At 46.5% G+C, this 27,174-nt stretch overlaps 1 protein-coding gene across 2 annotated transcripts in view; it reads right to left on the reverse strand.

The window, feature by feature from the left end:
• The window catches only part of heatr6 (HEAT repeat containing 6), a 132,038-nt gene that overhangs the window by 41,041 nt on the left and 63,823 nt on the right, over window positions 1–27,174 (reverse strand). For both annotated transcript variants that reach the window (XM_055657517.1, XM_055657518.1), the window contains exons 6-11: window positions 24,824–24,925; window positions 22,041–22,181; window positions 17,028–17,299; window positions 8,412–8,589; window positions 1,601–1,807; window positions 198–297 (exon numbers count right to left, since the gene is read on the reverse strand). In XM_055657517.1, coding sequence (XP_055513492.1) covers window positions 198–297; window positions 1,601–1,807; window positions 8,412–8,589; window positions 17,028–17,299; window positions 22,041–22,181; window positions 24,824–24,925 — 1,000 coding nt within the window. The remainder of the gene's footprint in view (window positions 1–197; window positions 298–1,600; window positions 1,808–8,411; window positions 8,590–17,027; window positions 17,300–22,040; window positions 22,182–24,823; window positions 24,926–27,174) is intronic.

Genomic DNA, 27,174 nt, shown 5'->3' on the forward strand with positions numbered 1-27,174 from the left:
TTCGCTGTCCTTCCTCAGCCTTCTCCACTGCACAGTATAGTAGAGGACATAGATTTAGGGTGAAGGGGCAAAAATTGAAGAGATGTGTAGAGCAAGTTTTTTTTTTTTTTTTTTTAAACAGAGTGCCTGGAACGCATTGATGGGGGTCCGTTGCTGGAGATCCGTATGTATGTATTGAAATAAACAGACGCACATACCTCTGAAGCAGGTGTGGGGTTTAATCTGGTTCCAAACACGGGTAAGAAGTCCTGGTTTGAGGCGATTGTAGGGCACATTGGTTACCAAATTAGCAAGACACTGGTTAAAAAATAACAAGGAAAATTGAAGATCACTTCACTGAAATGAAGCCTCAGCAAAATAAATTGTAAAGATTAACCTTCTCAATACTGCATTTTGATTGTCGCACCAAACCCCCAGATCACACTCTGAACATGACTCTTCTTCAGGCTGTGGGGTGGTGGGGGGGTTGAGGGGAAGTAAGGTGGGAGAGAAGTGGAAGAGGACAAAGCTCGGCAAGCGATAGGTGGAGGGGGATGCGTAGATGGTTGGTCAAAGACCAGAGATGCAAAGATAAAAGTGTGAAATAAGGAGCTAAGGCTGGAAGAGTTGTAAAATGTGAAGCCAGAGGGAGATGAAATGGGACGGGGAGAGGGGGAAGGGAAGGAATGAGCATGATACCAGGTGGGGCACAGGGAAGAAAGAATTGGAGAGGGTGGGGGCAAGGGGGCAATAGAAGGGGTGTGGGTGGTTGTTTGTCGATTAGTTACCTAAAATTGGAAAATTCAATGGTAACACCATTGGGTTGTAAGATGCCCAAACAGGTAAGTTTTTCCCGGTTTGAATGGCGCCTCGCTCTGGCAATGGAGGAGGCCCAGGACAGAAAGGTCAATTTGGGAATGGGAGGCGGAGTTAAAATGGTTAACAAACGCAAGTGTTCAGTGGAATGGTTGCTCAGCCTACGCTTGGGCTCAGGGAGGCCAAGGAGGCCACATCGGGAATACCAAACGCAGTCGGAAAAGTTAGAGGAGGTGCACATGAAACCACTGTCTTAATTGGAAGGAAAGCTGGATCCCCCTGGATGGAGGCGAGGGAAGATGGACAGGTGTTACATCTCCGGCAGTTGCAGGAGAAAGTACCTGGGGAGGGGGAGGTTTGAGCGGGGAGGGATGGGAGAATGTGAAAGGACTGGCAAAGAAGGAAACTACACTGGACTGACACATTAACACAGGGCACACATCGATTGATAAGCCGCCACGTTTTACATGGTGGAAGGGACGTTTCAAACCAAAGAGTGAAACATATGCTCCGTTTCCTACAGTCAAAACCAGCTCGACAACCGATGAATCAATTGATCAATAATGGGATGGAATACTTTGTCACCTGTGACTAGGCATAGTGAGATTCTTTGCTGCATCCCCAATGCAGCTACCTGCGGCACTGACAAAGTTACAAAGCACGCCGGTTCCCCCATTTGTTCCCCCCCCACTACCCTGATAGCGGTTCCCACACGCCGGATCCCCAATTGTCCATTGTTCTCCGCCCACCTCCCTCACGGCAGAAATAATCACTTCAGGCTGCTGTAAGAATAGATATCGTTTACCTTGATTATCTGTGTGAGCGTCTGTGGGGAGGATTCCGCCACCAAGGCGAGCAACAAGCATCTGTGAAGCTCACGGATGCTGGAGGCCAAGGTGGCCGAGAAAGGTGTGAAGGCTCTGCGATGATCATTGGTGTCTTCTGCGACAGACAGGAAGTGCTTCGACCCTTCCAAGATGGCCGACAAGACTTGGAGGGATCCAGCGCGGACCTAACCAACATAAATTTAACATTTTCAACAGCTCGTTCTTCTACTTGGTCCTCAGCACTTATCTGCAAGCCATACAGAAATACAAAGTAACGTTTCGGGTGGAACCCTTCGTATAGTCCAAAACGTCACCTGTTCCTTTTCCCCAGAGACCCTGCCTGACCCGCTGAGTCACGCCAGCATTTTGTAAACGATACAAGATATATTTATTTGTCACATGTACCAGTTGGCATAGTGAAATATGATCACCATACAGCAATACAATAAAATAAAGAACACAACACACAATAGAGTTCAACATAAAACATCCCCACACAGCAGAATCAAAAGTTTCCCACTGTGAGGGAAGGCACCAAAGTCAGTCATCTTCCTCTGGTGTTCACCCATGGTCGGGGCCTCTGGAGCCCTCCGCAGTCGCCGCTACGGGCAGCCCGCCGCTCAGGCCCGCTCGCCGGGATATTGGAACTCCGACGTCGGATCGGGAGGCCAACCTCAGCGGCTTGGACCTCCAAATCGGCCGCATCCCACTGGAGTCCGCAGTTCCCGACGTCCCCAGGCCGCGCCGGGCAGAGATTCACGCTGGCGGCCCTCGACAAAGGGCCCCAGGGGCTCCGCGATGTCAGTCAGCGCTGGTCGCGCTGGGAGCTTCGCGAACCACAGCTCCGCGATGTTGGAGCAGCGGGTCCAATGCTCCGGAGCTTCAAACGGCGATCCAGGTAGGTATCGCCCGCTCCACGGTGAATCCAGCGCCACGCCGCCGCTGCCGAAGCTCTGGTCCGGTTCCCGGTCTCTGGTAGGAAAGGCCGCTCCGATCCAGCTGGTAGGCCGCGAGGTGAGGGGCGAGGACGCGACTCGGAGAAATAGTCGCATCATCGCCAGGAAGCGACTGGAAAGCGGTTTGCCCCTTACCCCTCCCCCACATAGAAAAACGAAAGAATCCCCAAACAAAACTATTTTGACAAACTAAAATTTAAAAAAAGATAGAAAAAACGGACAGGCTATTGGCAGATGGGGCCTTCAATGCAACACCCCTAGTGTCTATTTGCAATATGTATATACATTGAGGGCACAGATCATCCAGTCATACAGCACGGAAACAGGCCATTTGGCCCAACTTGTCCATGCCAACCAAAATGCTCCATCTGAGTGAGTCCATTTGCCTGTGTTTGGTCCTACGTCTAAACCTTTTCTACCCATGTACCTGTCTGAGTGTCTTTTAAATGCGATTATGTTATCTGCCTCATCTACCGCAACGTATAAGGTTTAAAATGTTAATCCGCATGCATCTCAAATTGCTGATAATTAGAGAAACATTGGTTCACGACCCACAAAAAGGCCAGAATTCCACAAACTCAGTTTTTGTGTGGGTTATCGCTGACTAACTGAACCCTGTCAAGAAGGGTACCCCCGTAGTTAGAGAATAGTGGCAGCATGGTGGTGCAGCTGGTAGAGTTGCTACCTCACAACGCTAGAGATCCAGGTGCTGTCTGTGTGGAGTTTGCACATTCCCCCAGTGACCGTGTGGGATTTCCCCAGATGCTTCTGGAGATTAGAGGCACATTTGGTTAGCAGGAACAGGATCGGTCCGAGTCATGGATTTACGAAGGGGAAATCATGCTTGACTAATCTTCTGGAATTCTTTGAGGATGTAACTAGGAAAATGGGAAAAGGAGAGCCAGTGGATGTAGTGTACCTGGACTTTCAGAAAGTCCCTCACAGGTGATTAGTGGGTAAAATTAGAGCACATGGTATTGGGGGTAGAGTGTTGACATGGATAGAAAATTGGTTGGCAGACAGGAAACAAAGGGTAGGGATTAACGGGTCCCTTTCAGAATGGCAGGCAGTGACTAGTGGGGTACCGCAAGGCTCAGTGCTGGGACCGCAGGTATTTACAATATATTAATGATTTAGCTGAAGGGATTACAAGTAACATTAACAAATTTGCAGATGACACAATGCTGGGTGGCAGTGTGAATTGTGAGCGTGGGCGGAAATCCCGGGGTGGCCAGGGTGTCACGTCCCCCTCATGTTTTGAGAGGTGGGGGACGATCCCCCCCATGTTTTGTAATCCGGATTTTAAAACTCGGTGAAATCTCCACTTTCCGCGAGACAGTGAGGTCTATGGGGCTGATTGGACGAGAGAGACGTCAGTCAGCAGGCAGTGGGGGGGGGAGGGACCATGATGATTCAGCGCGAGGTTTGGAGGAGGGAGATGGCAGTCAGAGGCGGAAGTAGGGGGTAGGACTGAGGATAGAGCGCGGTGATTGAAGGAGGGAGACGTCCTGGTGGAGCAAAGATCATAGAGCGGAGCTTGAATCGGCCCGTTTGCGGGGACTTTCATCGCCCAGCCTGGTGCGGCTTAAAATCGGCCGCGGGATCTTCCACCGCCTCGCGGTCAAATTGCTGCGTCGAGGCGATCGAGGCTCCTGATGTTGAAGCCCCCGCCGGGTGATGAAAGGCCCCACGAACGGGCTGATTGAAGCCCCACGATTCGGGGCAGACAAAGCTGCTGTTGCTGGAGTTCGGAGTCGGTCACCAACCAGGTAGGATTCCGATGTTACCGTCCACAGGGCCCATGGCCGAAGCCTCGCGTGTGTGTGGGAGCGCGCAGTGCGCATGCACGCATTCAGCCGCCAATAAATTGTGCCCCCACCCCCATGTTTTGATAGTGATTTCCATGCCTGACTGTGAGGAGGATGCTATGAGGATGCAAGGTGACTTGGACAGGTTGGGTGAGTGGGCAGATGCATGGCAGATGCAATTTAAAGTGGATAAATGTGAGGTTATCCACTTTGGTAGCAAAAACAAGAAGGCAGATTATTATCTAAATTGTGTCAAGTTGGGAAAAGGGGAAGCACAATGGGATCTGGGGGCCCTTATTCATCAGTCAATGAAAGTAAGCATGCATGTACAGTAGGCAGTGAAGAAAGCGAATGGCATATTGGCCTTCATAGCAAGAGGAGTTGAGTATAGGAACAAAGAGGTCTTTCCGCAGTTGTACAGGGCCCTAGCGAGACCACACCTGGAGTATTGTGTGCAGTTTTGGTCTCCAAATTTGAGGAAGGACATTCTTGCTATTGAGGGAGTGCAGCGTAGGTTCACAAGGTTAATTTCTGGGATGGCGGGACTGTCATATACTGAGTGAATGAAGCGGCTGGGCTTGTATACTATGGAATTTAGAAGGATGAGGGGATCATTGAAACATATAAGATTATTAATGGTTTGGACACACTAGAGGCAGAAAATATGTTCCCGATGTTGGGGGAGTCCAGAACCAGGGGCCACAGTTTAAGAATAAGGGGTAAGCTATTTAGAACGGAGACGAGGAAACACTTTTTCACACGGAGAGTTGTGAGTCTGTGGAATTCTCTGCCTCAGAAAGCGGTGGAGGCCGGTTCTCTGGATACTTTCAAGAGAGAGCTAGATAGAGCTCTTAAAGACAGCGGAGACAGGAGACATGGGGAGAAGGCAGGAACGGGGTACTGATTGTGGATGATCAGCCATGATCTCATTGAATGACGGTGCTGGCTCGAAGGGCCGAATGGTCTACTCCTGCACATATTGTCTATTGTCTATTGCTTTGATTTCTTCCCACATCACCAAGGCGTGTGGGTTTGTAGGTTATTTGGCCTCTCTAAATTGCCCTCAGTGTCTAGGGAACAGATGTGAAAGTGGGATAACATTCAAATGAATGTGATTAGATAGATAGCTAGATACTTTATTGCCACATGTACCTAGGAGCAGTGAAAGGCTTTGTTTTGCATACAACCTAGTCAGTACACAAGTGTCACCATGTTTTGTAGCCGTCAAAGTTACTAAAGTAGCAAACAGTCCCGCCGCATGTGACTGCCTCCTCCCCCATCTGGTTCCCCCTTGCTCCTTGTTGCACCCTTCTCCCACTGGTCTTGGCCACTCCCACATCCCACCCGGTCCAACTTTGTTCTGTTAGTTCTCGGCGACCCTCCCCCCGCCAGATCCCCCATTGCTCTCGGCGGCCCACTGCCGGGTCCGGCTGATCGAAGAACTTGTCACCGCGCTGTATCTTTCATTCAATCAATCAACAAACTCCCACAGTTTCCACTCGTGATGATTATACACTGTTGTTTAACTTGCCCTGCAGGCAAACACAGCTAGATAACTGATGCATAGAGTCATGGGGGAATAGAGCATGGAAATAAGCCCAGTAGCCCAACAAATCTATGCCAAACACTTCTTTTCACTTATATACACGGGTCACATTTTAAATTCTCCCATTCTTATGAATTTCCCCCAGTTTCTACCAATTACCTGGAAGAAAGGTAATTTATAGTTTACAGAGTGATTTAGGCCATTTGGAAAAATGGGCTGAAAGATGGTAGATGGAGTTTAATGCTGATAAATGTGAGGTGCTATACCTTGGCAGGACAAATCAAAATAGGATGTACATGGTAAATGGTAAGGAATTGAAGAATACAGTTGAACAGAGGGATCTGGGAATAACCGTGCATAGTTCCTTGAAGGTGGAATCTCATATAGATAGGGTGGTAAAGAAAGCTTTTGGTATGCTAGCCTTTATAAATCAGAGCATTGACTATAGAAGCTGGGATGTAATGTTAAAATTGTATAAGGCATTGGTGAGACCAAATCTGGAGTATGGTGTACAATTTTGGTCGCCCAATTATAGGAAGGATGTCAACAAAATAGAGAGTACAGAGGAGATTTACTAGAATGTTGCCTGGGTTTCAACAACTAAGTTACAGAGATAGGTTGAATAAGTTAGGTCTTTATTCTCTGGAGCGCAGAAGGTTAAGGGGGGACTTGATAGAGGTCTTTAAAATGATGAGAGGGATAGACAGAGTTGATGTGGACAAGCTTTTCCCTTTGAGAATAGGGAAGATTCAAACAAGAGGACATGACTTCAGAATTAAGGGACAGAAAGTTAGGGGTAACATGAGGGGGAACTTCTTTACTGGTAGCGGTGTGGAATGAGCTTCCAGTGGAAGTGGTGGCAGCAGGTTCGTTGGTATCATTTAAAAATAAATTGGATAGGCATATGGATGAGAAGGGAATGGAGGGTTATGGTATGAGTACAGGCAGGTGGGACTAAGGGAAAAAAGTTGTTCGGCACGGACTTGTAGGGCCGAGATGGCCTGTTTCCGTGCTGTAATTGTTATATGGTTATATGGTTATAGTTGCCAATAAACTTACAAACCCGCACGTCTTTGGAATGTGGGAGAAACCCGAGCATCCAGAGGAAGCCTATTCACAGAGAGAATATGCAAACTCAACACAGACAGCACCCCAGGTCAGGATCGAACCTGGGTCCCTGGCGCTGTGAGGAAACAGCTCTATCAGCTGCACCACCATGCTGCCCTTCTTTAATCTTCCTTCTTTCTTTATTATCCAATTTAATTTGAAACTAGATTCAAACTACAAGATGTAAAGACAATATAAAAACTCGTAAAGTAAGAGATCAAATTAATGTCCAATGAAGGAGTAATTAATAGGAATTAATTCCAGGCTGACAAGTCTCCGATCGACTAAATCTCTATAATACTACAAGTCGTTGTGTGTGAGAGAGTGTGTGAGAGAGTTAGAGTGTGAATGAGAGTGTGAGTGAGAGTGAGAGTGAGTGAGAGTGAGAGTGAGAGTGAGAGTGAGAGTGAGAGTGAGAGTGAGAGTGAGAGTGAGTGTGAGAGAGTGTGAGAGAGAGGGAGAATCTGGTTAATTCCTATTTTCTTCCAAACACTAGGCCGCAGCCTTCCCATTTTCACACATCCTACTCACATTTTTCCTGTCGAGTCGATAAACATCTTCCCGTCGCATTCCCACCAATAATTCCGGTTATTAATCGTGTAAAGTTTTATAAACAGCCCGAAAACTCACCCATTTCAGAAAAAAAACCCCCGAGTGATGTCACAATGCACTCGCATGGCAGGACGGGACACTCCAGGAGGGAGGAGTACTCCAGCGCTCGCGGTGAACGAGGAGTGGTGGCAGCTGCCGGCGCCCGACTGCCTGGTGGGGAGGGCGGTGCTGTAGCTGGGGTGAAGGTTGAGCACGGGGCTTGGGATGGGGCCGTGTCTGGGGCCGAGAAAGAAGCCGCCGCTGTAACCAAGGACGAGCTTGGATCCGGGGTCAGGGACGAGCCCGGAGATTAATTCGGGGCCTGGACTGGAGCCCAGGCGGTGGCCGAGCTGACAGCTGGCGTCTACAGCCGGGCCCAGTCCTGGGGCAGGGAATGGAAGTGAGGGGAGTATGAGGGAAATGAGGAGGTAGCGGGAGATGGGGAGGGATGGGAGAGGGAGATGCCCCCTCCCTATTACCCTCACCCCCACCCTCTCTACCCACCCCCACCCTCTCTGCCCCCCCCTCCCTCTCTACCGCCCCTCCCTCTCTAGGGACTGAAGAGGGAGGTTGAAGAGGAGGAGGAGGGAGTGCTGGGGGATGATGAGAAATGGGCCGCGCCTGCGCAGTTGGAGGCTATGCGTGAGTGGTGCAGTATTGCGTTGGGGGAAACGGGTGAGTGGTGGAACCTTGCGTTGGGGGAGCACTTGGTCTTGTAGTAATTCTAAGACACTGCTTGCCTTACAGTCAGGGGAATCACTTTGAAGGAGCAGTTCCTTACCTTTGGTGATGGATCTTTTAAAGCAATGGTCATCAAGGACACAGCTTGTGGGCTTCCGATGCCAGGAACATCTGCAATGAATGCCGACCAGTAGCCGTGAAGAACTTTCTTCTCTATTGATTTTATAGTTGAAAGGAAGCAGGCTAAAGCACCCTGGCGGACCTTTCCCTGAAGTGATCTAGAAAGACAAAACAAAGATTTTGAGAATCTGCTTTTATTCCCTCCTTCCAGTATTTCTCCTTTTATTTTTAACAGTTTAATTTATTGTCACGTGTACCGAGGTTCAATGAAAAGCTTTTGTTGCGTGCTAACCAGCCAGCGGAAAGACGAGGCGTGATTACAATCGAGCCATTCACAGTGCAGAGATACATGATATGTTTGGTGCAAGGTAAAGCCAATAAAGTCCAATCAAGGGCAGTCGAGGGTCCCCGATGAGGTAGATTGTAGTTCAGGACCGCACTGGTTGTGGTAGGATGGTTCAGTTGCCTCATAACAGTTGGGAAGAAATGTCCTTTTCTGTCCTCTTCCACTAAAGACGCAGATCAACAGAAACACCACAGCGCACACATTGAGAATGTAAGCACAAAATGAACTTGTGTGTTTAGACACGTGTTTAGCAAGCCAAGCTACTTGGCAGGAATGTCCCACTGGTAGAACATAGAAGAGTACAGCACAAGAACAGGCCCTTCGGCCCACAATGTCAGTGCTGAACATGATGCTAAGATCCACACGATGAGCCTGCACATGATCCACATCCCTCCATTCCCTGTATATCCGTGAGCCTATTCAAAAGTCTCTTAAACGCCACTATTGTATCTGCCTCCACCACCACCCTTGGCAGCGCGTTCCAGATACTGACCACAATCTGTGTAAAAAAAACAAAAAAAACTTGCCCTGACATCTCCTTAAACTTTGTCCCTCTCACCTTAAAGCTGAGCCCTCTAGTATTTAATTTTTCAATCGTGGAAAAAGATCCTGATCATAATTTTATACACTTTAATCAGGTCCCCTGCAATCAATGCCGTTGAAAATTCAAAGTCAGCCGTATTGCCATTAAAGGCAATAAACCTGTCCAACCCTGGTCATTCCTTCATCCTGCATCCGTCCAACAGAAGGTACAAAGGCCTGAAATCGCGCACCACCAGACTCAGGAACAGCTGATCAGGCTTCTGAACGGTCCCTCCATAACCTAGGGTACTGTCCAATTCACCTCTAACCCTTTGTCCAAGGAACTGAGGCGCTACAATGCCAAGAACTATATTCTTCACTCTGCATCTTGCTCTTTGCTCTATCTATTGTTCACATTCACAAGTCATGGGAGTACAATTAGGCCATTCGGCCCATCGAACCTACTCCGCCATTCAATCATGGCTGATCTCTGCCTCCTAATCCCATTTTCCTGGTTTCTCCCCATAATCCTTGACACCCAATCTAATCAAGAATTAGTCTGTCTCTGCCTTAAAAATATCCACCGCCTTGGCCTCCATAGCCCTCTGTGGCAATGAGTTCCACAGATTAACTACCCTCTGACTAAAGAGATTCCTCCTCACCTCCTTTCTAAAAGAGCGCCTTTTAATAGTAAGATTAAACGAGAACTTACCAGTTTGAAGTTTGATCTGTATTTTATGAGGAGTTACGATGAGGGATTACGTGAAGAACCCGTCCAGCACGCATGCGCGACATACTTCAAAGCAGCGGTGTGGAATCACAGGAAACACAATAATTGAAATAAACATAGCAAAGAAAAGGAGAACTAAAAATACCAGTTGATCTCTATAATTGAGGGTAGGAGCGGAGGGCACGTAATCCCTCATTGTAACTCCTCATAAAATACAGATCAAACCGCAAACTGGTAAGTTCTCGTTTAATCTTACTATTTTACTTTGGAGTCACGTGAGTGACTACATGAAGATTTTAAAGCTCTGTGATTTCAAACCGTGTAACAGTTCATTCTTCACTCGCTGCTGAAGTCATTCGAGGGAGGAAGTATGTTATCGTAATCAACCATGAATCTGTTTGTAAAACAATAATGGTGTTATTAACAATAACAAGACCAAAATGCTTCCCCGAGCTTAAATTATATATTTGCAGATTCTAATACTTTTTCTGCAAACAATACAGGTTCTGCCAGCGGTTTGTTATAAAAGTTTGGAACGTATACTCCCTAGACCACCCCGCTGTAGCCAGGATGTGGTCCATAGGCACGTCCATCCTCTTAGTCACCAATGTGGATGCTGCCCTGGTGGAGTAAGATTTATACACGTTAGTATTTACTCCAGCAACTCCCAGTACCTGCTTGAGCCATCTTGAAATAGTTTGGCTCGTCACCCGACCATGAGGTTTCTTGTGGCTGACCCATAAGGCTTTTTCTCTCCCTCGGGGATTTCTTATTGTGTCGATGTAATTCAATAAGTGGGTCATGACACATAACCGTGGTTCAGGTGGGTATGCCCAGAATTCCATGACTGGACCTGATGTTCCTGGTCTGCTCTGTTTGACCAGCCCCTGAATGGTAAATGTGACACGGTCTGGTGTTATAACCATATTGTCCAATCGTAGTAGATGGAGGACTGGACACTTTGTGCTGAGACAAGGCCATCAGCATGACAGTCTTCAGGGTAGGCTGTTCCAGGGTGAGGGTCCTGGCTGGTGACCATCCCCTAAGGTACGTCAGGACCACACTGACATCCCAGATTTGGGTGTACCTAGGTCTGGGTGATTAAGAGTTGAATATGCCTCTCCTGAGTTTGATCACCGGCGGATGGTACCCTATGGCCTGTTGTCCTGGTGCCTGAGTTAAGTAGGCTGACAGAGCACTTCTGGCTGTATTGATGGCGCAGTAGCCGAGTCCTTCATATGGTGAAGACCTGCCAGGAACTCCAGTACAGGTTTTGTTGTAGTTGAATATGTAGTTCCTGTATTTGAACAGTATCTTCCCACTTCTTGATGTTCGCCAAGTATGTTCCCTAGTGGATATGCGATGGGATGCTGTCATCGTGTCGATAGTGCTGTCTGACAATCCACGCCCAGCAGTGGTCTTCCCAATTCTGCAACCCAGGCCCAGCAGTGTTTTTTTTCAAATCTGCAACACAGTAGTTTAATTTATCGTGGCATGGGTGGCTTATGCCTGAAACTGGGTGAGTTGATAAGTCTGGGCTACTGGGAAAATCATTAGGGTTTTAATGACCATGTCGAGGAACACTGGGAGCCATGACTGTGGGTTTAGTCGGGTACTATCAAAATACCTGAAGAAGAGTCCATCTGTATTTTGTGCAGTACCTGACTGATGAGGTCGTAGTACCTGACTGATGAGGTAGAAAAGGGGAGAACATAGAGATTAGATTCCCCCCCCCCCCAGTTCAGCGGGAATGTATCCATTGCCGCTGCTTCAAAGTCTGGTTTCATGCGACATACATCAGTATGTGGTGATTCAATTGGAATACAAGGAAATCGATATCTGGTGTTCCATATTGCTTTGTATTTTCAGCAAATACTTTGGTTTAATACATCTGTTTACAGTATATAGCTCACCTGGTAGGTAAGTTGCTGATGGTCAAATATGTTTGACAACATACAGTTACCAATTGTTAAATAAATTGTCACATGATATCGATTTTATTCCAGCCAAGTGGTTTGGTATATGTCACCACTGTGATGTTGTTAATTTATAAACGAACATGCAAAATGGTCACTACTGAACAATATGCTTTTACCAATAGAACGTACTCAATATTTCCAACTAGGTTTTATGCCCAGTGTCTATGGTGATGACGACTCCAGATTAGTCCATTTGCCACCATGTTCTGGGTATGGGTTATTTTATTTAAACACTAGCACCTTAGCTGTAATGGAAAGGTTCAAGTAGCTGGTAATGCTGCTACTAATTCCCAATTACTCTTGCCACTTTGTTGAATGGTTGGTTGATTGTTACCATTCATTGTTACAGGTTGTGCCATATGCTGACTCCTTTTGGCAATGTTATAGATGAGTGGGTAGAGTTAATTGAATACCAGATAGTCAATAGTTGTGGATGGTGTCAACGTAGATTTATCTGGATTGTTTGACAGAGCCCAGGCTAAATAAGTTTTAGTAGCCAATGCTGCTGATTTAGCTATTTCCATGGATTTGTCTATCTTTAATATCATAGAGACATGCCATGACGATATGTTCCTTAATAGTGTCAGGGCTGGTTTGAATATCTGGAAACAGTTTTGGCTCATATTAGGCATTGTCAATAATTTATACTGCCATAGTTGCCCCATCCAGGTAAATTGTGGTATCTCCGAAAATCTTTTATGAATGGGTACGGAATAGTATGTATCTTTTAAGTCGATGTCTACCATAAAGTATCCTAGGAAATCCATGGTTAGCAGTTACAAGTTTCCATTAAGTGTGTATACCTGGTGAAAATACTCAAGTGGTTAAGTCAATGATGGTGCGACATTCACCATCTTTGGGTTTTTTGGTACCAAAGGTTCATATTAGACTTCTTTATGACCCCTTTGTATATCTTCTCCAGTTAGCTAGTCCCTCATGTTCTTTTTTTTAGTGGAAGGGTAGACCCCTTTGGGGTGCATGCTGAACTGGTGGCAAGTTTCTTAATTCAATTTTTATCCTTGAATATTTTTGGTATATAACTACCAAGTGTGATAGTTCTTCATGCTTCCAACCCAGGTGTGATTCCCCCCCCCCCCCCCCCCCCGTTAGTACAAACCCTTCACCTTTTATGTGATGGTAGGAACCATACTTATCTGTCTTCACTGTTGTTTAGTGGTGTGTTCATTTCTTCGGTTTCTGGTTCCTTGTCTGTAGGGATGGTGTTGTTGGGGGGTGGCACATTTTCCATGGGGCCCGCTCTGGACCCTGGCCTGAAAAGGCTTACGGGGGCTGGCATGCGGGCCCTGAGCTTTCACCAGTACCATTAAGTAGACGCCTCTGCTGGACTAGTGGACGCACTGCTGTCTGGTTTTGTGTGGTTTGCTCATTCCAGGCCCTGCCCTCTTGATGCCGAATATCTTGGACACTTCGTCCAGTTTTTAGGCTTGGTTTGGTAACTTTGCCAGATAGCAGGATCTGTGGTTGTGAGGTCGGCGTTCTCACAGTCCTGTGAATTTTTTAGGTTGAGAACAGGTTTTATGACTTCCTTCGAGAAGTTGCGGAGAATACTGTGAACAGTAGGGTCAGGTGTTTTGCCATACTACCCTGCCCCTCTGGAATGAGCATGCGAAAATGATAGCCGACGTCAGGGGTATCAAATGCAATTTAAGATATTTGGGTTTTTAAATGCCCTGCTCAATGTACCCCCCAATAATGGTGGGCCCCTTGAGTAAATGCAATTTTGGGGAGGCGTGATAAAATCCAACGCCTCATGACTACCTGTCTTGGAGAGGTTTTTTGGAAAAAACGGGTAGTAAGCTGGCCGTCAGTTTAGACTGAAAAGGCCATCTCGCTCGTGGTGTAGCCACGTAGCGGCCACACCCAGCAGCTCTTCCTGATCCTGTACCTCAAGCATACTCCCGATGTTGTTCAGCCAGTGACCCCTCTTCTTGACCAGCCCAGCCCTGGTCGCCATCGATCCCTCGATAAGGGAGATGGCCAGTGCTGTTAGTGCACTGGAGCGGGAGTGTTATGCTCCCTTGGCGAGCTTGCCCCAGCTCCCGAGGCAAGTCTCGCTGGAGTTTTTTACTCCATGACCTTACTCTAGGCTTGGAGAACAGACACTTACTTGCTCTCGGGCGGTAGTTTGAAGTGCCGGTTCCATCTTCCGTGTCTGTCTCCAGCCCGAGGTTTGGTTGCTGACTTTGCTCTAGAGGCTGCCTGCCGTTTTCGGGCGGCATTTCTGCGGTTCTCGGGCGGCGAGTCTCCTTGTCGGGAGTATGCAGGGGTTACCGGCCGGTTTTTGAGTTTCCCTCCAGTCCGCTGCTGTTGGTCAGACAGCTGTTAGCGGACTGGGCATCAGCTCAGTACCCTGACTGTGGACCGCAGCGTGTGCGGTCCAGGTGCCGCCTCTCCCCCCTCCACTGACGGAACGCTCCTTCCCTGGAGTCGAACGGGGGCCGCTTCCCTCTGTTCTGCTTTGCTCTCTCCAGTTTCCCCTGGAGCAACAAAGAGGAGCAAAGTTGTAAATTCGAACCTGTGGGTAAGTACTTACCTAACGGTCCATTCTTTCAGGCTTGTAGCCCGTACGCCCGTACTCCCGTTCGTCGCTATTGCATCTGCGTGAACGCTCATGTCGCGCATGCGTGCTGGACGGGTTCTTCACGTAGTCACTCATGTGACTCCGAAGTAAAATTCTACGAGTTTGAACTGATTGATTTCCCTCAATAACACGGGGAAAATCTGGACGTCTCGGATGTCTAAGGGTCTCAAACTGAGATTCTTCCATGCAACTGTAGAGACCATATTATTGTAGGGGTGTGAGGCATGGACTCTCACTCGAGCACTGTCCAAGTCCCTCGATGGTACCTACACCCGAATGCTCAGAAAAGTTCACAATGTCAGTTGGAGGGAACACATCACCAACGCCCAGCTCTATGGGGAGATTCCACCTCTGACGGAGAAGATCAGCTGGAGAAGGATGAGGCTCGCTGGTCACTGCCACCACCACCAGAAATGCCAGCTATGGGAACCCACCCATGGAAGACGTGACCCGGGATGGCCAATCAAGACGATGCTGAAGACATTGATGGAAGATGTATGTGTAGAGACAAAAGGGGAGCTTGCCAGCTGCATGGAGTACAGAGCTGTGTGGCGCATCCGTCACCGTGCCCGTCGGAAACCAGCGCCACTGCGTCGCTAATGATTTCAACGATGATGAATGAGTGAATTTCTATGCATGGGATATCTGAATTGTTTGGAGAGCATTCAAAACAAAGCTTTTCACTGTACATGTACGTGACAATAAACTTGAACCTAAGACAAGTTCAATGACTTTATTCGAGCTAAATATTCAAATTATGCACGCTTTTATTAAATTAGGAATAGGCATTATTTTTAATTTAGCTATATTCTTAGTCCCAGAAATGTATGCCACCTTTTATAGATGATTGACAGCATTTGGCTTAACTATGTGCTGAAAACTCACAAAATTGTTAAAGAACTTGGCAGATGCCATTGAAAGCATTTTATCGGGATGCATCACAGCATGGTTTGGGAACAACTCCATCTGAGGCCGTAAGAATTGTGGACGCAGCCCAGGCCATCACAAAAACCAACCTCCCTTCTATTGACTCCATTCACTTCACGCTGCCTCGGAAAGGCCACCAGCATAATCAAGGAGCAGTTTCACCCTGGTCACTCCCTATTCTGCCCACCCCACCATCAGACAAAGACACAGAAATGTGAAAACGCACACGTCAGGATTCAGGGACAGTTTCTTCACAGCTGTTATCAGGCAACTAGAGAACGGTCCTCAGCTACTATCTACCTCACTGCAGACCCCCGGATTATCTTTAATTGGACTTTATCTTGAACTAAACGTTATTGTCGTTATCATATATCTGTACACTGTGGGTGGCTCAATTGTAATCATGTAAAGTCTTCCCATTGACAGGTTAGCATGCAGCAAAGGTATTTCACTGTACCTCAGTACACATGACTATAAACTAAGCTAAACTACACTAAACTAGACCAGACGCGAGGCAGATATTTCCACGACCAGGGTACACACTGTCAGGATGAGGCCCGACCATCTAAGACTGAGACCGGGTGAAATTTCCTCACTCAGATGAAGGCGAACCTTTGAAATTCTCCATGCGGATTAGCTGTGGAATTCTAAATCCAGTTCAATTGTGTTTATTCACAGCATCAAGTTATTGATCTCTGGGCAGTTTGGGAAATGAGGAACATGGAGATTGTGCTGGAGAACGGCACTACGGCAGAAAGATCAGCCGCAATTTTGATGGATGACACAGCATACCTGAAGGGCTAGATGTTCTAATCCTGCTCCTATGTCATATATTCATAACTGATAGGAGAAGAATTAGGCCATTCAGCCCATCAAGTCTACTCCACCATTCTATCAATGGCTGATCAAACTCTCCCTCCTAACCCCATTCTCCTGCCTTCTCCCCATAACCCTTGACACCTGTACTAATCAAGAATCTGCCTATCTCTGCATTAAAAATATCCATTGACTTGGCCTCCTGACAACGAATTCCACAGATTCACCTCCATCCGACTAGAGAAATTCCTCCTCTTCTCCTTCCCAAAGGAACGTCCTTTAATTATGAGGCTATGACCTCCAATCCTTGGCTCTCCCATTAGTGGAAACATTCGCTCCACATCCACTCTATCCAAGTCTTTCATTATTCGGTACATTTCAATGAGGCCCCACAGTCACACTTCTAAACTCCAGCCAGTACAGACCCAGTGCTGTGAAATGCTCATCCATATGCTAACCCACTCGTTCCGGAGATAATTCTCGTAAACCTTCTCTGGACCCTCTCCAGCGGCAGCACATCATTCCTCAGATACGGGGCCCAAAATTGCTCACAATACGCCAAATGCGGCCTGACCAGCACCTTATAAAGCCTCAGCATTACATCCCTGGTTTTCTATTCTTCAAATAACACAGGAAACTTAATGCACTAACATTTCAAATTGCTAAACACTTACCGCAGTTTGCTCTGGATTCCACCCTCGGTATCGGAATACTCAGAGTCAGAACTATTTATTTTTTTCCAGGCAGGGTAGAAGGAATTTGAAGTCTCTTTTCCATCCAAGGATGGCACGATGTTATCGGTGAGGCTTAACGTATTGTTTTCTCCTCTCGGTGTCCCATTCTCTGGTTGTTGGAGCGGTTCTGGCTGGGCTTTGTTACTGTGGACTTCCTTTTCATCTTCTGGTTGTTCCTTCTTATTTTTAGATCGAGATTTCTTTTTTTTATGCTTGTTGAGAACAAAAAAAACATAGGAGTGTATTTTCATTTTTAAACAACACCTTTTACTTTTAAGGGGGGGGGGGGGGGGGAGCCTTGAGGGCATCTGCAGCGGCTGGCCTTGCTCACAACTGCGAGAAGAAGATAAGATTGCAGGTAGACACAAATTGCTGGAGTAACCCAGCGGGTGAGGCAGCATCTCTGGAGAGAAGGAATGGATGACGTTTCGGGTCGAGACCCTTCTTCAGACTGATTGTTCGATTAACCTTGTCGATGCCAGAAACATGGCACCTCTTTATGTGCTGCCTCGGTGAGGTCTGCTGTGTGATTTTACTGGATTACATCCAAAACAAAGAATTTCACTGTACCTAGGTACATGTGGCAATGAAGTGTCATTGAATCATTCTGATCGTCCCATCGTCCTCAGACGGAGTTTGGACGTTCTCCCCGTGACTGCGTGGGTTTACTCCGAGATCTTCGGTTTCCTCCTACACTCCAAAGACATACTGGTTTGTAGGTTAATTGGCTTGGTAAACTTTAAAAATTGTCCCCAGAGTGTGTAGGATAGTGATAATGTGCAGGGATCATTGGTCGGCATGGACCCGGTGGGCCGAAGGGCCTGTTACTGCTCTGTATCTCTAAATTAAAAACATTTCCTCATCAGATTTCTCATCTTCAGATGGAATGGAAAACTCAGGGGTGCTTCTTGTTCTAACACTCACCCCCTCCAATCTAAACGATGGGAAATGGATTTGTAAAACACTCCTCCAAAAGGTAATTCTTTCTTCTGACTCCAGACTTTAGACTTTGAAGATACAACATAGAAACTGACCCTTCGGCCCACTGAGTCTACACCTACCCAGCGATCAACCCGTACCCTAGGGACAATTTACAATTTTACTGAAGCCTACAAGCCTGCACGTCTTTGGAGTGTGGGAGGAAACCGAAGCACCTGGAGGAAGCCCAAGTGGTCACAGGAAGAGCGTACAAACTCCGTGTAGACAGCACCCGTAGTCAGGATTGAACCCGGTTCTCTGGCGCTGCAAGGCAGCAACTCTACCACTGTGCCAATGTGCAGCACTGACAGCGTATAATAGCTCTGACGGTGAATATCAGACATGTTAGAGCTGTGAGATTCCAGCTAGATACTGCTCTCTGAAAGAATATCCTAGTTGATTCCACTCATTCTCAGCACAGCCTTTCCAAAGGCAATTTCTAATGGCTTTGTGGGCAACTCAGTTGATTTAACAGCAATCTTGCATCTTCTTGACAGCTATTGATCAAATGAGCACTTGCTAGCTCACCTAGCCACTGAACCATTGATCGAATTCCATCACTATTCTGGACCTCAACACCAATGTCTTGCACACAAGTTCATCTGTTAATGTGTGCATGTGTCTATAAAGATGATCTAATTTAATCAATTCTCCATTAATCTACCAACAGGCGACTTAAATACCAGACACAATGGCTGCTGGTGTGGTCACACCTCACTAATCAGGAACTTAAATCACCCAAGATGAAAATCAAAGATGACAGTTTAAGTCTTCCACCTATTTATCTAATGAAAAATTGATGGATGGGGTAAGTAAATGAACCACAGTTATATTCTGCATGAAAACTAAGGATCATCGCCGACTGGAATAAAATAAGAAAACTAGAGCGTGCTGATACTTAAACCCCTTTGTTGCTCATCTGTGCTTCTCCCCACAATGACTCCATCTCCACTTCACGATATCTCAGGAAGGCAGCCATCATAATCAAAGGCTTGTCCCACCCTGGTCATTCCGTCTCCTTGCTCTTATCTGGCAGAAGATAGAGAAGCTTGAAAGCGCACACCATCAGCCTCTTCCCCTCTGGTATCAGGTTTCTGAACGGCCCTTCCACAAGCCAGCATACAGTCCGATTCACCTCTACCCCATTGCGGACATTGGACTTTGTCTCTGGAACTGGTGCACTACAATGCTGAGAACAATATTCTGCACTCTGTATCTTCCCCTCTACTCTACCTATTGTACTTGTGTTGGACGTGATTGTGCAGGCCCACCAGTGATTTTCCGGCATCCTTGGTTCCACGGCCTTTCCGGATTATCCGTTTCACCGAAACAGCAGAGGTGGTGAGGAGACCAACGGTACTGGAACGGAGCTGAGATACCGGCACATAAAGTCTGCCAGCCCCGGGGGCAAATTGGACCCGCCAATCAGCGAGGGGGGATTTCATGTGCGTTCTCGTAATTCTGTCCGGATTAAAGGAGGTTGATCCTTTGAACTACCACTTGCCAGAAAATCGATGGCGGGCCTATATTTATGTAACGTATTATTTGATCTGTTTAAGAAGGAACTGCAGATGCTGGAAAATCGAAGGTAGACAAAAGTGCTGGAAAACGTTGCCTATTTCCTTCGCTCCATAGATGCTGCTTCACCTGCTGAGTTTCTCCAGCACTTTCAAGTTCAATTTCAAGTTCAAGTGAGTTTATTGTCATGTGTCCCTGTATAGGACAATGAAATTCTTGCTTTGCTTAAGCACACAGAAAATAGTAGGCATTTACTGCAAAACAGATAAATGTGTCCATATACCATGATATAAATATATACACACATGAATAAATAAACTGATAAAGTGCAAATAGCAGAAAGTGGTTATTAATAATCAGAGTCTACCTATTATTTGATCTGATTGGATAATGTGCAAAACAAAACTTTTCACTGTACCTCGGTACACGTGACGATAATAAATCTAAACTCGAGGATAGAGAAGACTCCTTGGTCTATTTGATCACAGTCTTAAGGAATAGAAACTCTGCTGCAGTATATACAAACAGCATCCCGCTGTTTCAGAACGGAATCCAACCACCTATCATGACCAGATTCGTAACTTCAGTGCAGAGAGGGAGGTATTTCCTGGGATGTGTCCTGAACCTGCCCATTTTAGAAATATTAACAGTGATTTAGAGGAAGCTTCTTTCCAGTCAATTAAAAGCGGACCAGACAATAGGACTGTGGCTCTACTGTGAGACTACCAACTGGAAGTTAATTTGTGAAGTGCTCTTCTGCACAAATTTTGCATCATATATACGCTGGCTCAAAGAAATTGCTCATTGATCAGTCAAGTAAATAAATGTCTAATTGTGTTTCTCAAAAATGTCTCAGTGTACATTTGTTTTAGTTATAGAGGTAGAGTGCAGAAACAGGCCCTTAGGCCGACCAGCAATCACCCTGTACACCAGCACTATCCTACACACTAGGGACAATTTACAATTTGACATCTTTGGAACGTGGGAGGAAAGCAGAGCACCCAGAGAAAACCCACACGGTGACAGGGAGAATGTACAAACTCCGTACAGAGAGCATCTGTGGTCAGGATCGTACCCGTGTCTCTGGCGTTGGAAGGCAGCAACTTTACTTACCGCTGCGCCACTTTGCTGCCACTTTACACATTGCAGAACTGAGGCTAGACAAAAAAGATGGAGAAACTCAGAGGGTGAGGCAGCATCCATGGAGCGAAGGAATAGGCGACGTTTCGGGCTGAGACCCTTTTTCAGACTGAACTGTCTTCAGTCTTCAGACTGAAGAAGGGTTTCGATCCAAAACGTTGCCTATTCCTTCCCTCCATAGACGCTGCCTCACCCGCTGAGTTTCTCCAGCTTTTTTGTCTACCTTCCATTTTTCCAACATCTGCAGTTCTTTCTTAAACAGTACTGAGGCTGTAATGTTTTATCCTATAGACAAGCACAACAGTCGCATTCACACCACAAATCTTACTACCAGCATTGGAATGAATAATTATTTAAACTTCATTTCATTTGGTATGTTTCAATTTATGGCAGCATCTGAATATTTAGCTGGACGTTTCATTGTGTGCAGTGCTAGAGAGGGGAACTAACATTCAGTCCACATTTTAATCAATTTTACTATTCCATTGAAGAAAGTGGAAAAGCAAACCAACGGGCTTTGTAATGGGAGGCCAAACCGATATCGAATTTTACAACTTCTCCTGGAGATTATATATTACCTGGTTGGCAAATTACTGCTTTAAAACACTCAACTCTGTGGCACCAAAGACTACTTAAGCTATAAGAAATAAGATTTATGACAAACTATATTTTTAGCATTTTAATGACTATTACTATAGATTACTACTCTGGATCGTAGGATTATAACCGAGAGGTAGAACTTTTCTCCATAGAAGCCCAGGAATACAAATTCTGTTATGTGCGCCCAAGTGGATGACTTCAGGAGGCGAGGGACATCGGTTTGTGGGATGAGCCGGTCGAGGGGTTGAGGCTTACCTGGGCTTATCTGGAACAGCAGTGCTCCAGTACATCCAGCATGTGGACCTTATCTTTTTATAAATGGTGCCATAATATGGCAACTCATGCATGTGTGAGCCATGCAAAAATAATTTCACTGCGCAGTGCATATGTGACAATAAAGAACCATTGAACCACTGAAAATGGAAGGCAATAGAATACAAAGTGTTGCAGTAACTCAGCGGGACAGGCAGCATGAGCTGCCAGGGGAGGTAGTTGAGGCAGGGACTATCGCAATGTTTAAGAAACATTAAGCAGGCACATGGACAGGTTTAGAGGGATATGGGCCAAACGCAGGCAAGTAGGACTAGTGTAGATGGGATATGTTGGTTGGTGTGGGAAAGTTGGGCTGAAGGGCCTGTTTCCACGCTGTCTGACACTATGATTAATTTTGATACATCCAACTACAGGTTTTATATTATTTTGAAACTAAGTAATTACCCCAACTTGTTTCGATGTGTTTGTTGCACTTCCCGTCTGATCTTTAATGGAGGAACTACCTTCATACTGGGGCAGAGGAGCTGGATACAGAACTACAGGAACTTCAATGTTCACGCCAGGGAAACCATAAAACATGTATGTCTGAAAAGAAATGAACAAAGAAAAAATAATACACTTAGTTGAGGAGGTACAGTAAATGTGGATTGCACATCAAGCTAAACATTATCTTCTTAACATAAAATAAAAGGTTGAATGTTAAACAAACTGCCAACAATTACAATTTCCAGGACCAATCAAAGTCCTGGAACAATATTTCAGAAGCTTTAGTTTAGTTTAGAGATACAGCGTGGACACAGGCCCTTCAGCCCACCGAGCCGGTGCCAATCAGCGATCCCCGTACATCAACATTATCCTACACACTAGGGACAATTTACAGATACCAAGTCAATTAGCCTACAAACCTGTACATTTTGGAGTGTGGGAGGTAACTGAAGATCTCGGAGAAAACACACACGGTCACAGGGGGAATGTACAAATTCCGTATAGACAGCATCCGTAGTCGGGATCGAACCCGGGTCTCTGGCGTTGTAAGGCAGCAACTCTACTGCTGCGCCACTGTGCAAGTGACCAGCCTTCAGGAATCCATCATACCCCAGGTAACACAATATGTTCATTCATCAGTGAAACCAAGGGCATATGAATCATCATTTTCATTGTGGATGGCAGGGCTCTGAGGGATGCTGTCGGGTAGAGGGATCTTGGAGGGCAGGTACGTAGATCCCTGAAAGTGGCGTCACAGGTAGATAGGGTGGTCAAGATAGTGTTCAGCACATTGGCCTTCATCAGTCAGCACATTGAGTATAGAAGTTGAGATCGAAGATAGACACAAAATGCTGGAGTAACTCAGCGGGACAGGCAGCATCTCTGGAGAGAAGGAACGGGTGACTTTTCGAATCGAGACCCTTCTTCAGACTCGACCCAAAATGTCACCTATTCCTCTTCAGAGATGCTGCCTGTCTCGCTGAGTTACTCCAGCATTTTGTGTCTATCTTCGATTTAAACCAGTATCTGCAGTTCCTCCAGACACATAGAAGTTGGGATGTTATGCAGGGCTGCCAACTCTCACGCTTTGAGCGTGAGAATCACGCCCTCAAGCAAACTCTCACGCCCTCACGCTGATCAGAAATATCTCACGCTCTGAAGTGAGAAATTCTGTGATCAACGAAAATTGTAAAACTCGGATAAACTGCATGGTGTTGGAGAGCCGGGGCTGAGGGAGGGATGGGAGCAGAACCAGCGGTGGGAACAGATGCTGGGAGCCGGGACTGGCGATGTGTTTGCGGGGCTGGCGTGTTGCTCGCTGAAGCTCTGGCCATGGGGCACTCTGGACAGTGCAAATCCCGGGCCGTCGGGGGCATCGGAGGCGGAGAGGGAGAGAGAGCGGAAGAGAGGGAGGAGAGAGAGAGTCTCTGTGCCGAATTCGCCCAGGTGACCGGCATGGATCAGGCTGTGACTCGGTGCATCCTGGAGGACAACCAGTGGCTGCTGGAAGTAAGTACCAAGCACTGGGTAGATACGGTGGAAGGTAGTGGACTTCAAATGGGGGTGGTTGGAGAAAGCATCCTGCTTGCCTGCTAAATTTTCACTTACTGTAACTGCAGGGAAAATGTTCCCGATGTTGGGGGCGTTCAGAACCATAGGTCACAGTTTAAGAATAAAGGGGGGGGGGGGGGGGGGGGGGGGGGGGGGTTAGGACTGAGATGAGGACAAACTTTCTTCACGTAGAGAGTTGTGAATCTGTGGAATTCTCTGCCACAGAATGCAGTGCAGGCCAATTCACTGGATGTTTTCAAGAGAGAGTTACATTTAGTTTTTGGGGCTAACAACATCAAGGGATATGGGGAAAAAACAGGAAAGAGGTACTGATTTTAGATGAATAGCCATGATCATACTGAATGGCAGTGCTGGCTCGAAGGGCCGATGGCCTATTCCTGCACCTGTTTTCTAAGTTTCTATGCTTGAGTATGTGGCAATAAAACTCGATCACTTGATTTTGAAGCATTCATGCATGGTGGAGGTATAATGTAGTCATAGAGTGATACAGTGTGAAAACAGGCCCTTCGGTGCAACTTGCCCACACCCGCCAACATGTCCCAGCTACGCCACCTGCTTTTGGTCCATACCTCCAAACCTGTCCTATCCATGTATCAGTCTAACGTTTTCTTAAATGTTGGGATGGTCCCTGCCTCAACTACCTCCTCTGGCAGCTTGTTCCATACACCCATCACCCTTTGTGTGGATAAAGTTACCCCTTAAAAAGTTACCTCTTAAAAATACTTCATACAAAAAACATTGAAATCATACTTCTACAGTGCACTAAAACATGATTTTAATACATCAAATTTCAAATAGTTCCTACCCTTCTTCCACACCCTATCCCCACTCGGTTGCTCCACTCCCTCAGGTACCCCAAAGGCCAGTGATCAGTGATCGCACAGCCTCCCCCCTTTCAAAATTGCTCCAATCCAATTTAAAGCATATATATTGCATTCAAGTGTAAGTTAAAAGACTCGCTACAGTATGCACCATATTGCACAATTTCAAGCTGAAAAATGCAAATGTTCCGTACCAATGGGAGGGGGACACCTCCACATGTGTAGAACTGAGTAGGCAAACACTGGCCATTATTTGTCTTTCCCAAAGATTCACTTTCACTGTTGATAAGTCAGTTGGCATGAAATCAGACCAAGAAAACAATTTATTATGAACTTACAGTTATTTACCTTTAGGGCTGCCAGGAGAGTCCCCAGTTGGTCAGCTTGGGTCAAATTAATTCTTCCTGCATTCAGGATGGAATGGATTCCTTTCAGCGCATTCTGCAACAACTGAAACAAAAATTGCAACCAAATCAATTGTCCAGCAAAGACTATATGGATTCAGAATCTGCTTGAAGGCACGAAGATGTGAGAAATAGAGAGAGTGCTTGAGTGAAAGGTGGCCATGGTTCCAGGGCGATGGCGAATGCAGGTTTAAGGCCAACGTTGCTTCAAGCCAAGTCTCTGTCCTGCTCTTGTGACAGATACCAGGCACCCCACAAAGAAGGGAGGGTGCTAGAATGGAGTGGGGGTGTATGTGAAGAAGGGCAGCACAGTAGCGCTGCGGGTAGAGCTGCTGCCTCACAGCGCCAGACACCCGGGTTTGATCCTGACCTCGAGTGTTGTCCTTGTGGAGTTTGCACATTCTCCCTGTGACTGCCTGCATTTCCTCTGGGTGCTCTGGTTTCCTCCAACATCCCAAAGACATATGGGTTAGTAGATTAATTGGCCTCTGTAAATTGTCCCTGGTGTTTAGGGAGTGGATGAGAAAGTGGGATAACATAGAACTAGTGTGAACGGGTGACCGATGGACTTGGTGGACCGAAGGCCTGATTCCATGCTGTATCTCTAAACTGAACTAAAGAACAAGAATTATTCCCTCAGCCATCATGTCCTGGGACTGTCAAGGGTCAGTGGACTTCGGACAAGAAAAAAAAAAGACTATTTTTGATTACTCCAAATCTTCATTAAAAGGTAAAACTATGTTATTTTTTTTTTTTTTTAATATTTTTATTAGATGTTAAAACTCAAGACTGTTTTTATCTCTTTCCGTTCCTTTCTTGTCCACTGGAAAGTCAGGTCATGGAGATTAGTAAAAGTCATTCATTAATTCTGCCGAACTTTCCCTTCTTTAGTTTTTAGTTTTTAGTTTTAGAGATACAGCATTGAAACAGGCCTGTCGGCTCACCAGGTCCCCACCGACCAGCGACCCCCCACACAATACACCAACTAGGGACAATTTTTACATTTACCAAGCCAAGTAACCTGTACGTCTTGGACTGTGGGAGAAAGCCGAAGATCTCCTAGAAAACCCACGCAGGTCACGGGCAGAATGTACAAACTCCGTAGACAGCACCGGAAGTCGGGATTGAAACTGGGTCTCCAACGCTGCATTCGCTGTAATAATGGATGGGATTTATATAGCGCCTTTCTAGATACTCAAGGCGCTTTACATCGCATTATTCATTCACTCCTCAGTCACACTCGGTAGTGGTGAGCTACTTCTGTAGCCACAGCTGCCCTGCGGCAAACTGACGGAAGCGTGGCTACTAATCTGCGCCTACGGCCCCTCCGACCACCACCAATCATTCACACACATTCACACACATTCACATGCAGGCAAAGGTGGGTGAAGTGTCTTGCCCAAGGACACAACGACAGTATGCACTCCAAGTGGGATTCGAACCGGCTACCTTCCGGTCGCCAGCTGAACACTTAGCCCATCGCGCCATCTGTCGACCCTGCTGTAAGGCAGCAACTCTACCGCTGCGCCACCGTGAACGCCCAGGAAAAACTGACTGGATACAATTCACAGTAGTTCTATGTTGTCCCACATTCTCATCCACTCCCTACACACCAGGGGATACATTTCAATTAGTCCCAGACACTTACAAGTTTGTTTCTGTTAATTTTCTTGTAACTTTGTGCATGTGCCCGACAAAGGCAAACACATTCACTAACTGAGCCTTTTTCCACCAGAATGATTTAATTAGTTTAATTTATCGTCACATGGACCGAGGTATAGTGAAAAGCTTTTTTGTTGCGTGCTATCCAGTCAGCAGAAGGACAAAGGGTCTCCACCCGAAACGCCACCCATTCCTTCTCTCCAGATATGCTGCCTGTCCCGCTGAGTTACTCCAGCATGTTGTGTCTATCTTTGGTTTAAACCAGCATCTGCAGTTCCTTCCTACACAGCAGAAAGACTATACATGATTACAATCAAGCCAGTGTACAGATGCAGGATAAAGGGAATGTGTAGGAAGGAACTGCAGAAGCTAGTTTACACTGAAGAGAGACATGAAGTGCTGGAGCAACTCAGCAGGTCAGGCAGCATCTCTGGAGAAAAGGGACAGGTGACATTGCGGGTCGGGATAAAGCGAATAACGTTAGTGCAAGATAAAGTCCAGAAAAGTCAGATTAAAGATGATCCAAGATTAAAGATGATCCAATAAGGTAGGTGGGAGGTTAGGACCATTCTCCAGTTGGTGTTAGGATGGCTCAGTTGTCTGATAACAGCCGGAAATAAACCGTCCCCAAAT

Source organism: Leucoraja erinacea, chromosome 28 (assembly GCF_028641065.1).
Source record: "Leucoraja erinacea ecotype New England chromosome 28, Leri_hhj_1, whole genome shotgun sequence".
Classification (NCBI taxonomy): Eukaryota; Metazoa; Chordata; class Chondrichthyes; order Rajiformes; family Rajidae; genus Leucoraja; species Leucoraja erinaceus.